The following is a 13,785-nucleotide window of genomic DNA, read 5'->3' as shown; positions in this document are numbered from 1 at the left end:
GCATTCTAACCTTTAGGAAACTCTAGGAGTAACATACTTATCTTATGTAATTTGGTTTCAAAACTGCTAGTTACAAATACTGTAAAAATTACACAAACATGAACTGCTCAGTATAGTATGGTAGATAGATAGCAGACTTTTTTTTTTTTTCTAATTTTATTTTATTTTTAAACTTTACATAATTGTATTAGTTTTGCCAAATATCAAAATGAATCCGCCACAGGTATACATGTGTTCCCTATCCCGAACCCTCCTCCCTCCTCCCTCCCCATACCATCCCTCTGGGCCGTCCCAGTGCACCATCCCCAAGCATCCAGCATCGTGCATCGAACCTGGACTGGCAACTCGTTTCCTACATGATATTTTACATGTTTCATTGCCATTCTCCCAAATCTTCCCACCCTCTCCCTCTCCCACAGAGTCCATAAGACTGTTCTATACATCAGTGTCTCTTTTGCTGTCTCGTACACAGGGTTATTGTTACCATCTTTCTAAATTCCATATATATGCGTTAGTATACTGTATTTATGTTTTTCCTTCTGGCTTACCTCATTCTGTATAATAGGCTCCAGTTTCATCCACCTCATTAGAACTGATTCAAATGTACTCTTTTTAATGGCTGAGTAATACTCCATTGTGTATATGTACCACAGCTTTCTTATCCATTCATCTGCTGATGGACATCTAGGTTGCTTCCATGTCTTGGCTATTATAAACAGTGCTGCGATGAACATTGGGGTACACGTGTCTCTTTCCCTTCTGGTTTCCTCAGTGTGTATGCCCAGCAGTGGGGTTGCTGGATCATAAGGCAGTTTTATTTCCAGTTTTTTAAGGAATCTCCACACTGTTCTCCATAGTGGCTGTACTAGTTTGCATTCCCACCAACAGTGTAAGAGGGTTCCCTTTTCTCCACACCCTCTCCAGCATTTATTATTTGTAGACTTTTGGATCGCAGCCATTCTGACTGGTGTGAAATGGTACCTCATAGTGGTTTTGATTTGCATTTCTCTGATAATGAGTGATGTTGAGCATCTTTTCATGTGTTTGTTAGCCATCTGTATGTCTTCTTTGGAGAAATGTCTATTTAGTTCTTTGGCCCATTTTTTGATTGGGTCATTTATTTTTCTGGAATTGAGCTGTAGGAGTTGCTTGTATATTTTTGAGATTAGTTGTTTGTCGGTTGCTTCATTTGCTATTATTTTCTCCCATTCTGAAGGCTGTCTTTTCACCTTGCTGATAGTTTCCTTTGATGTGCAGAAGCTTTTAAGGTTAATTAGGTCCCATTTGTTTATTTTTGCTTTTATTTCCAATATTCTGGGAGGTGGGTCATAGAGGATCCTGCTGTGATGTATGTCGGAGAGTGTTTTGCCTATGTTCTCCTCTAGGAGTTTTATAGTTTCTGGTCTTACGTTTAGATCTTTAATCCATTTTGAGTTTATTTTTGTGTATGGTGTTAGAAAGTGGTCCAGTTTCATTCTTTTACAAGTGGTTGACCAGATTTCCCAGCACCACTTGTTAAAGAGATTGTCTTTAATCCATTGTATATTCTTGCCTTCTTTGTCAAAGATAAGGTGTCCATATGTGCGTGGATTTATCTCTGGGCTTTCTATTTTATTCCATTGATCAATATTTCTGTCTTTGTGCCAGTACCATACTGTCTTGATAACTGTGGCTTTGTAGTAGAGCCTGAAGTCAGGTAGGTTGATTCCTCCAGTTCCATTCTTCTTTCTCAAGATCGCTTTGGCTATTCGAGGTTTTTTGTACTTCCATACAAATTGTGAAATTATTTGTTCTAGCTCTGTGAAGAATACTGTTGGTAGCTTGATAGGGATTGCGTTGAATCTATAAATTGCTTTGGGTAGTATACTCATTTTCACTATATTGATTCTTCCAATCCATGAACATGGTATATTTCTCCATCTATTAGTGTCCTCTTTGATTTCTTTCACCAGTGTTTTATAGTTTTCTATATATAGGTCTTTAGTTTCTTTAGGTAGATATATTCCTAAGTATTTTATTCTTTCCGTTGCAATGGTGAATGGAATTGTTTCCTTAATTTCTCTGTTTTCTCATTATTAGTGTATAGGAATGCAAGGGATTTCTGTGTGTTGATTTTATATCCTGCAACTTTACTATAGTCATTGATTTCTTCTAGTAATTTTCTGGTGGAATCTTTAGGGTTTTCTATGTAGAGGATCATGTCATCTGCAAATAGTGAGAGTTTTACTTCTTCTTTTCCAATTTGGATTCCTTTTATTTCTTTTTCTGCTCTGATTGCTGTGGCCAAAACTTCCAAAACTATGTTGAATAGTAATGGTGAAAGTGGGCACCCTTGTCTTGTTCCTGACTTTAGAGGAAATGCTTTCAATTTTTCACCATTGAGGATAATGTTTGCTGTGGGTTTGTCATATATAGCTTTTATTATGTTGAGGTGTGTTCCTTCTATTCCTGCTTTCTGGAGAGTTTTTATCATAAATGGATGTTGAATTTTGTCAAAGGCTTTCTCTGCATCTATTGAGATAATCATATGGTTTTTATTTTTCAATTTGTTAATGTGGTGTATTACATTGATTGATTTGCGGATATTGAAGAATCCTTGCATCCCTGGGATAAAGCCCACTTGATCATGGTGTATGATCTTTTTAATGTGTTGTTGGATTCTGATTGCTAGAATTTTGTTAAGGATTTTTGCATCTATGTTCATCAGTGATATTGGCCTGTAGTTTTCTTTTTTTGTGGGATCTTTGTCAGGTTTTGGTATTAGGGTGATGGTGGCCTCATAGAATGAGTTTGGAAGTTTACCTTCCTCTGCAATTTTCTGGAAGAGTTTGAGCAGGATAGGTGTTAGCTCTTCTCTAAATTTTTGGTAGAATTCAGCTGTGAAGCCGTCTGGACCGGGGCTTTTGTTTGCTGGAAGATTTTTGATTACAGTTTCAATTTCCATGCTTGTGATGGGTCTGTTAAGATTTTCTATTTCTTCCTGGTCCAGTTTTGGAAAGTTGTACTTTTCTAAGAATTTGTCCATTTCTTCCATGTTGTCCATTTTATTGGCATATAATTGTTGATAGTAGTCTCTTATGATCCTTTGTATTTCTGTGTTGTCTGTTGTGATCTCTCCATTTTCGTTTCTAATTTTGTTGATTTGATTTTTCTCCCTTTGTTTCTTGATGAGTCTGGCTAATGGTTTGTCAATTTTATTTATCCTTTCAAAGAACCAGCTTTTGGTTTTGTTGATTTTTGCTATGGTCTCTTTTGTTTCTTTTGCATTTATTTCTGCTCTAATTTTTAAGATTTCTTTCCTTCTACTAACCCTGGGGTTCTTCATTTCTTCCTTTTCTAGTTGCTTTAGGTGTAGAGTTAGGTTATTTATTTGACTTTTTTCTTGTTTCTTGAGGTGTGCCTGTATTGCTATGAACTTTCCCCTTAGGACTGCTTTTACCGTGTCCCACAGGTTTTGGGTTGTTGTGTTTTCATTTTCATTCGTTTCTATGCAAATTTTGATTTCTTTTTTGATTTCTTCTGTGATTTGTTGGTTATTCAGCAGCGTGTTGTTCAGCCTCCATATGTTGGAATTTTTAATAGTTTTTCTCCTGTAATTGAGATCTAATCTTACTGCATTGTGGTCAGAAAAAATGCTTGGAATGATTTCTATTTTTTTGAATTTACCAAGGCTAGCTTTATGGCCCAGGATGTGATCTATCCTGGAGAAGGTTCCATGTGCGCTTGAGAAAAAGGTGAAATTCATTGTTTTGGGATGAAATGTCCTATAGATATCAATTAGGTCTAACTGGTCTATTGTATCGTTTAAAGTTTGTGTTTCCTTGTTAATTTTCTGTTTAGTTGATCTATCCAAAGGTGTAAGTGGGGTATTAAAGTCTCCCACTATTATTGTGTTATTGTTAATTTCTCCTTTCATGGATAGCAGACTTTATAATCAGACCAAAATGAGTTCAAATCATGGTTCTACTACTTAGTAAAAGTGCAAACTTGGGTAAATTATTTAAATCCTTTGAGAGTCTTCTAAATTAAGAATAATAACCAGTGTTTGCCTATGTTAGGGAATTTAAGATGTTAAATCACATCTCCAACAGTATTGGGTAAAGACTAGTTTCCTTAGACTCTCAGCCTCTCCAGTTTAAAGGGACATTCGTCAGCACATTTTGTGACTTTAGTGTGCCACATCACAAGTGAATTAGCTGAATGATTTGTTTTTGCTGGCTGTTTCATCATTATATTATCAGGTCTCATTAGAGGAGAAGCTAATGTATTAAAAAAAACTCTTAAGCTGGTTATTTACTCTTGTTGCATATACATACACACATATATATGCATACATATACATATATATATGAGAAATATGATAATAAAGAAACTCAGGGTAAAATAATTAGATAAGAAATATATATGGTTTAATATGGGCTCAGTCTCATATTTTAATTGTACTTTTCATGTTTTAGTTTTGGCCCTGAGGTTATATGTAGTTTACCCTATCAGACCCCTTCCTTTCTCAATTGCAAGCAAGATGGCATAAAATTTCTCTTGCTCCATGTTCAAGAAAAGATTTTAAATGCAGATAAATTAGGAGAAAAAATGTGTTAATGAGTTTCAGTCAATTCAGAAATGGTATACTTTCCAGTTTAGATAAGAATTGAGACCTAGAAAAAAACAGGATCCTGAATAAGGATGAAACCAAAAGGAGAAAGGTTAGAAAAACAGGGGGAAAAATTGGTGAAAGAACAATAATAGTGGCCATATATTCAACACTTGATGTGACAGCCAGATTCTTTAAGTAAATCATCTCTTATACTGTGAACAACCTCACAAGTAGGTATAATTACCTCCACTGATAGATGAGCAAACTGATATTCAGAAAGATTAAATGATTTATCCAAAGTCACTTGGGTAGGAAGTAGCACAGCCAGAATGAAAACTGAAGTCTGTCTGACTCCAAGGAAAGTCAACTCTTCACCACACAAACTATTTTGGGAATTTAAATTTCCAGGACATCAAAATTTTGCTAGAGGGCAGTTATCTTTCCCTTCAATTGTACAAGAGAAAACAAAAACTAGGTATAAGAACAGTTTATGTCCTTGATGGCTTCCCTAGTCACTTCCCTGGTGACTCAGATGGTAAAGAATCTGCCTGCAATGTGGTAGAGCAGGGTTCAATCCCTGCGTTGGGAAGATCCCCTGGGAAGGAAATGGCAACCCATTCCACGATGCTTGCTTGGAGAATTCCATGGACAGAGGAGTCTGCTGAGCCATAGTTCATGGGGTAATAGACACGACTGAGTGACTAACACAACCAACATGTCCCTGATGAACACCCGCCCCCCCCACTTTATTTTCTCCTGTTATTCAAATGAACAAAATAGGGATTTAAGAAAGGAGGAAGGGTGAGAGGGACAGAGGTGAGGGGGAAGGAAAGCCATCCAATGTACTTTCTTAGTGTGAACTACCATGTTTGTCTGCATCCTTTTCTTTCTCCTGTTCCTCCCAGCAGTATGGCACAACTCAGACACAATCATACTGAACTGCCCTTCATAGTCCATGGAGAGAGAATTAGAAAAAAGCATATAAATTTAACTCCCAAATACATACATTGTGCTTTACACAAGCCCCTTTTAAATTCTAAGAATTCCAATGACACACTGATCTACTTCTGTTTCTGGAGAGTTACAGACTTACCATGAAATTTTGAGGCTTCAGGATCATTCACATTGATAGCAATTAATTTCCAATCTGTTTCACCCTGATCAATAAGAGCCAAAACTCCAAGGATCTTCACATGAACAACTTCTCCACGAGAAAGAACCTTTAAAGAAAAAAGAAATTCAGAATCTGCAAGGCTTTGGAGAAGTTTACTCATATATTATAAAAATTCATATGAAAAATTAAAAGCACTACAGACTGAAACTTAATAAAGCTTTAATAATTAAAATCATTATAAACTCAATCATAAAGCTTTTTATGATATACTTTTTAGAATAGATATCTTAATCCCTTTTTAGAAACTGAAATTATGTATAGATCTTAAAATTTAATGTAGCAGGCCCAGAAACTCATACTAAACAGGAAATAAAGCCACATACATCATGTTATAGTATAAATCTGGCTTACACGGCTTGGGGGTAAAAAGAGACATGAGAATTCTTTGAAACTGCTTAACAGTACCTTTTTTGCAAGCTATATTTATCAGTTACTAATGAAAAGTAAATTTTTACCATATCTGAATGCAGCCTTAAGATAATGAATGACAATCAAAGAATTAGGAATATGTTAAAGATACAGACAGAGCAGATTTCACAAAATGTGTTAAAAGATTTTAAGAGAAATCAAGAAATAGCATGATGTTGAAGCAGATGTTCCTTGTGCTAAAGAAAGTTATTTCAGTGGTTCCTTTAAGTTGCCAACACCAAGTTTATATGCATGCATTCCTTCTATAGCCTTTTATTTTTAAAGGTTTATTTGGCTATAGAATTTCACTGTAAACTGAAATCTCAACACATGCTTCAGAATAATTCCTTCAAGATTTAAAATGCAGTTTTACAACTGGAAATCAAGGTATGCAAATTAAAGTCACTGTTGTGTCTTGAAATTATTTGAGAGAAAAAAGCAGATCTTAAACCATAAAGTCAAATACATCTTTTCCCAAACATTTGCAAAATGAATCTAAAATCTTAATATAACCTGCATGAAGCTGAATCAGTTTATCCAACAGATTAAGTGAAATGAAGTGAAGCCGCTCCGTCCTGTCCAACTCTTTGCGACCCCATGGACTATAGCCTATCAGGCTCTTCCGTCCATGGGATTTTCCAGGCAAGAGTGCTGGAGTGGACTGCCATTTCCTTCTCCACCAACAGATTAATGTGACCGTGTAAACGAAACTGAAATACCACTTTTAGGAGAACATACACAACTATATTGACCAGATTCTCACATGTTTGCTGCTGCTGCTGCTAAGTCGCTTCAGTCGTGTCCAACTCTGTGCGACCCCATAGATGGAAGCCCACCAGGCTCCCCGTCCCTGGGATTCTCCAGGCAATAACACTGGAGTGGGTTGTATACAAAAAGAAAGCGCCTCCTTTCTTAGAGGTTTGCAATCGTCTTGGAGAGACTTACATACCTCGTGCCAGGAGGTCCTTTATAAAACAAAAATGTTCAGTTATCACATAACCATCAAGGAAAGGTAACTACACTGGCTAACCCAGTGATAAACTAGAGCACTGGTTCTCAACCAGAGGCAATTTTGCTCTCTAGAGGACATTTGGCAATGTCTGGGACACATTTGGTTGTCACAACTTGGTGGGTATTATTAGCATCTAGTGACAAGAGGCCAGGGATGCTGCTCAGGATAGTCTCCTGTAACAGAAACATCCACCCAAACTGTCAATAGTGCCACAGCTGAGTAGACTCTGGGGCAGGGGTGCCTATGAGAATTACTGGAAACCAGAAAATTCTGCAAGAGATAGGCATACCAGATCACCTGACCTGCCTCTTGAGAAACCTGTATGCAGGTCAGGAAGCAAAGTTAGAACTGGACATGGAACAACAGACTGGTTCCAAATAGGAAAAGGAGTATGTCAAGGCTGTATATTGTCACCCTGCTTGTTTAACTTATATGCAGAGCACATCATGAGAAACGCTGGGCTGGAGGAAGCACAAGCTGGAATCAAGATCGCCAGGTGAAATATCCATAACCTCAGATATGCAGATGACACCACCCTTATGGCAGAAAGTGAAGAACTAAAGAGCCTCTTATGAAAGTGAAAGAGGAGAGTGAAAAAGTTGGCTTAAAGCTCAACATTCAGAAAACTAAGATCATGGATTCCAGTCCCATCACTTTATGGCAGATAGATGGGGAAACAGTGGAAACAGTGGCTGACTTTATTTTTCTGGGCTCCAAAATCACTTCAGATGGTGACTGCAGCAATGAACTTAAAAGACATTTACTCCTTGGAAGGAAAGTTATGACCAACCTAGACAGCATATTAAAAAGCAGAGACATTACTTTGTCAACAAAGTTCCATCTAGTCAAGGCTATGGTTTTTCCAGTGGTCATGTATGGATGTGAGAGTTGGACTATAAAGAAAGCTGAGCACCGAAGAATTGATGCTTTTGAACTGTGGTGTTGGAGAAGACTCTTGAGAGTCCCTTGGACTGCAAGGAGATCCAACCAGTCCATCCTAAAGGAGACCAGTCCTGGGTGTTCATTGGAAGGACTGATGCTAAAGCTGAAACTCCAATACTTTGGCCACCTCATGTGAAGAGTTGACTCATTGGAGAAGACCCTGATTCTGGGAGGGATTGGGGTCAGGAGGAGAAGGGGACGACAGGATGAGATGGCTGGATGGCATCACCGACTCGATGGACATGGATTTGGGTGGATACCAGGAGTTGGTGATGGACAGGGAAGGCCTGGAGTGCCTCGGTTCATGGGGTGGCAAAGAGTCAGACGTGACTGAGCGACTGAACTGAACTGAACTGATATAGTTTTTAAAGGCACATTTTAAATTGTTTTATATTTATCCATAAAAATCAATTTACTTTGAAATTTCATATAATATAACTTTGAGACTTTTATGGTTATAAGGACAAGCAGGAAGCATGTCTGGGCATTATCAAGTTTCATCAGAATGATAAATGCCCTTTGATTTCACAAGCAACAGAAGGGGAGTAGACAAAACACTGTCTTGCTATATATAACACATTTAAAATCTGAAAAGAAAATTCTCTCAATCAAAACAAAAACTCAGGATAAGATGCTTAACGACAAATGGTAAAATTCTAATGAAGATCCCACAATTCAACAAATTTTGCAGCACACATAACAGTAGACATCAAATGAATAATACTTCTCAAAGAACTTATCCTTAAAAATGTCTGTATCTGTGATTCTAAGTCTAGTATCAACTTCCAGGACTCTGCTCCTTTCCCTTTGCCCATTTACAAATAAGGTGTGAAAAGAGGCTTTTTTTCTATGCTCTTCCTCACAGGTGCTTTAAGAACTAGCCAGGCACAGCCAGGCGCAAGATAAAGGAGGACAGCCTCAACACCAGGTCCTCCCTGATGGCTCAGAGGGTAAAGCATCTGCCTGCAGTGCAGGAGACCTGGGTTCGATTCCTGGATCAGGAAGATCCCCTGGAGAAGGGAATGGCAAACCACTCCAGTATTCTTGCCTGGAGAATCCCATGGACAGAGAAGCCTGGTGGGCTACAGTCCATGAGGTTGCAAAGACCTGGACATGACTAAAGCCACTTAGCAGGCACACAGTCTCAACCAAGGTCCACTGTTTAGATGGTGATTAAGTAATTCATGTTTACTAAATATTATTTCACGTCTCATTAACTAAAGGAATAAATTGCTTTGGATATAAGATGAGACCTATTTTCTCAGTTCCATTATAAAACTCTCCATCTACTCTGCAAGGAAATTAATGTACACAGCAGATACTGTTACTAATTCCTTGGGAATCATACAGTTGACCTTGTTTCAAAATGAATTTACATTCTGCAACAAGAATACAGGTATGCCTCAAAATTTTACACAGAACTAGACTAGGGTTATCATAGACTGTTCTAGCCATTATACAAAAATATTTCAAAAGATAGGATTTTTAAGTCACAAGTATGCGGGAGTGAATTGCTCCCCCATTCTTAGAGGTGACTGAGGTCAATTACTTCACACAAGCCACAAAGTACTTCAGGACTTGGTTTCTCAACAGTAAAGTGGAGATCATATCGCATATTCTTTGATGTAAAGAAAAAGAACAAAGGAAACAAAAGACACATGAACTATAACATAAGAGGTCTTCTGCTGCTGCTGCTGCTAAGTCACTTCAGTCGTGTCCGACTCTGTGCGACCCCATAGACGGCAGCCCACCAGGCTCCCCCGTCCCTGGGATTCTCCAGGCAAGAACACTGGAGTGGGTTGCCATTTCCTTCTCCAATGCATGAAAGTGAAAAGTGAAAGTGAAGTCGCTCAGTCGTGTCCGACTCTTAGCGACCCCATGGACTGCAGCCTACCAGGCTCCTCCATCCATGGGATTTTCCAGGCAAGAGTACTGGAGTGGGGTGCCATTGCCTTCTCCTAAGAGGTCTTCTACAGATGCTAATTTTCTCTCTGGGCTCTACACGTATCTGCTCACACCTGTCAACTGCTAACTCCTGGGAATCTGCAATCAACAGAATATGACAATGACCCACAGTGAAACGTCTATGTGGATTTATATGAAGAATGAGGTAAAACTTCAACTGGACCCAATCAATATGAAAAACCACAGAAAGTAAAACTGCTTAAAACCTGTTATCCTGTGTATTAGGTATATACTGCAGTGTAACAAATTATTATAAATCTAAAGCCTTAAATAGTGTAAATTTATTATCTCACAGTTTCCATATATCATGAGTCCAGGTACAACAATTCTATATTCCCTGGTTATATGCATATGTATATGCATAAACACATATGGTATATACTATATATTATATAGTATATAATACTACATATATTATATATAATAATATATACATTGGACTGCAAGGAGATCAAACCAGTCAATTCTAAAGGAAATCAACCCTGAATATTCATTGCAAGGACTGATGCTGAAGCTGAAGCTCCAATACTTTGGCCACTGGATACAAAGAGCTGACTCATTGGAAAGACCCTGATGTTGGAAAAGATGGAAGGCAAAAGGAGAAGGGGGCCACAGAGGATGACAAGGTTAGATAGCATCACCAACTCAATAGACATGAACTTGAGCAAACTCCAGGAGATACTGAAGGACAGGGAAGCCTGGAATGCGGCCATCTAATGGGCTTGCAAAGAGGCAGACACAACTTAGTGACTGAACAACAACAGTCAGCATATTTTTCAGTGGTAAGGAACTAAACACCTATTATGTACCAAGCATTCTATGTAAAACACAAAGGCATGCTTTCAAGATTAATTATGTACACTTTAAAAAAATAACTTACATTTAAGACCTTTAATTTTATTTTAGATATTTAATGACTTTGACAAGTTTATTTAAAAGCCTGTACATCAAGTCTTTTTAGATCCCTTTGTTTAGTCAATAACAAATTAGAGATAATAAATCAATTTACCAGGTATATAGATTTGCATGATTTTCAGTTACCAATCTCATTAATTATAGGTTCACTGTCAAATTTTTACATCAGTGAAAATAAGATATTTTCATTTAATCTTTTCACTCACTAAATATCTGCATAGGAATTTAAATTAACAACTTGCATCTTATACAAGCCAAGTGGCCCCAAGGATTATACCTTCAGAGTAACAGTTTTCTAGGAAACCCCCTACACTGTTGGTAGGAATGTAAATCGGTGCAGCCACTATGGAGGTTTAGCAAAAAACTGAAAATAGAATTGCCATATAATTCAGCAATCCCAATCCTGGGCATATATCCAGACAGAACTATAATTAAAAAAAAAATACATGCACCCCTATATTCATAGCAGCATTATTCACAACAGCCAGACATAGAAAACCTAAATGCCCACTGATGGATGAATGGATAAAGAAGATATGGCACATATATACAATGGAATATTACTTAGCCATAAAAAGAATGAAATAATGCCATCTGCAATAACATGGATGGACATAGAGATGATCATACTAAATAAAGTTAAGTCAGAAAGAGAAAGACAAATACCATACAATTTCTCCTATGTGTGCATGCGTGCTAAGTCACTTCAGTTATGTCAAGCTCTTTGCAATCCCATTGACTATAGCCCACCAGTCTTCTCTGTCCATAGGATTCTCCAGGCGAGAATACTAGAGGAGGCTGTCACGCCCTCCTCCAGGGGATCTTCCCTACCCAGGGATCAAAGCCGAGTCTCCTGCAGAGGAATTCTGGGATCAACAGATGCAAATTATTATATATCCTATAAATGAATAAACAACAAGGTGCCACTATATAGCACAGGGAACTATATTCAATATCCTGTGACAAACCATAGAGGAAAAAATATGAAAAAGAATGTGTGTGTGTGTGTGTGTGTGTGTATACACACATATATATAAAACTGAATCACTTTGCTCCAAGAGGAAATTAACACAATACTGTAAATCAACTACATCTCAATAAAATAAATTTTCAACAAAAGAAGAAGAGTTTTCTACTATATAACCTTTCTATCAAGGTAATGTTACTTAATTTAGCAACTCTTCTTATTACAAAAGAAGACACAGGGAAATGACCAAAGTAATATAACAGAGCATCTATTATAAGATAGAAGAGAGGAGGTACTCGTTAAAATAGTTATATTCTTCCTTCTAATCTATGCATTTTATATATCCTTTACTATCCCTCTGGAGAGAAAATGTCCAAAAAAATTTCTCAACTATAGCTTAATCTGAACTAAAGCAAACAATCTGGCCATTTTTCTGCTGGAGAGACAGAGGAACTATTGAATCACACACACACCAACGAACTCTAGTCCCTGTCCATCCTTATCTGGGTATAAAACTAGAAATCAAGATTGGATGCAGATCTCTCCTGCAGGAAAGCAGAAAGGGACAGGGGGAAGGAAGAGAAGACAGAGGGAGAGGGCAGACAGAAGAGTATAAGGAAGGAAAAAAGAAGTGGAAAAACAGAAGAAGAAAAAGCGAAAGAGGGCACAGAAAATCTAAGCGGATGAAGAGGAGGAAACAGGAGTAAGAAAGGAGAATAAGGAAGAAGAGGAGAAAGAGGAAAGAAGAGAATAACAAAGCATCACAGCACATAAACAAGCAACAAAGAAGCAGAGGAAACTACTTACTAAAACAACAGTCTGGACGCCTAAAAGTGCTAATATGAATTTCCAAAGATAACTGATTTGATCTTAGCTAGAAGAATACAGCTCAAGCAGTGACCGCACTTGGCATGTCTTTCATTAGGCACATGCTCTGTGCCAGACACTGAATTAAACACTGCAATGGTGGCTCTTCTCTTCCGAGAGCTCACAGCCATCTGAGAGGAGACAATGAGGCAAACAACACAGACAGTTAGTACCACGGAACCACAGACCAAAGAGCTAGTATGTTAGTCTATGGCGGGTAACGGGAGACTTCCGAGAAGTGATACTAGAGCTGAGATCCAAAGGATGAGCAGGGGGATGTGCAGCGAAACGAAGGGGGAAGTAAGACAAAGTGAAGGAAGAAGAGTGTTCCATTCTGCAGAGGGAACAGTTTGTATGAAGGCCTGTATTGAGTGAGGGCAGACACCTTAACGGGAATTGAAAGGGTAGTACAGCTACAGGGCAGCGTGCAAACAAGGAGCGGCGGGAGAGAAAGTCAGAAAGCAGGGGACAAGGCCTAAACAAGGACACAGCAGGAGAACAGTCTGCTATGAATGATGGTGGGGAAAATAAGACTCAGCAAGGAAACTGGGCCGTGGCAGGAATAATTCAAGTGCAATATAATTGAGGACTAGACAAAGCTAGCTCCAGTGATAATGCAAAAGAAAGAGATTTAAAGGCCATTTAGGTCACAGAGTCAGTACCTCAAGACTAATGAGATGAAGAGAAGCAAAGGATGATCTGTAAGATTTCTCAGTTTCTGTCTCAAGAATCTGGAGGCAAGTAGGGAAGGAAGACAGGTGTCCTTCACTGAGAGGAGTAACGTGGAGAGGAGGAAATGAGGAATTCAGTTTGGGACACAAGTGTGAGATGCCTGGGAGACAGTCAAGTGTAAATGCAGATAGCTGAGAATGTGGGTCTGAGTTGGAGATAGTAATTTGAGAGCAAAACCACAAACGGTTGGGACTGGATCACCAAGGAAG

The 13,785-nt window shown here is 38.3% G+C and overlaps 1 protein-coding gene across 3 annotated transcripts in view; it reads right to left on the bottom strand.

Moving 5' to 3' along the window:
• PPA2 (pyrophosphatase (inorganic) 2) overlaps positions 1-13,785 on the bottom strand; it is a 98,134-nt gene that overhangs the window by 43,364 nt on the left and 40,985 nt on the right. For all 3 annotated transcript variants that reach the window (XM_027543913.1, XM_027543912.1, XM_027543914.1), the window contains one exon: positions 5,688-5,814. In XM_027543913.1, the coding sequence (XP_027399714.1) occupies positions 5,688-5,814 (127 nt within the window). The remainder of the gene's footprint in view (positions 1-5,687; positions 5,815-13,785) is intronic.

This window comes from Bos indicus x Bos taurus, chromosome 6 (genome assembly GCF_003369695.1).
Source record: "Bos indicus x Bos taurus breed Angus x Brahman F1 hybrid chromosome 6, Bos_hybrid_MaternalHap_v2.0, whole genome shotgun sequence".
NCBI lineage: Eukaryota > Metazoa > Chordata > Mammalia > Artiodactyla > Bovidae > Bos > Bos indicus x Bos taurus.
Note: the sequence above shows the minus strand (reverse complement) of the source record. Positions and strands in the feature narration are given on the sequence as shown.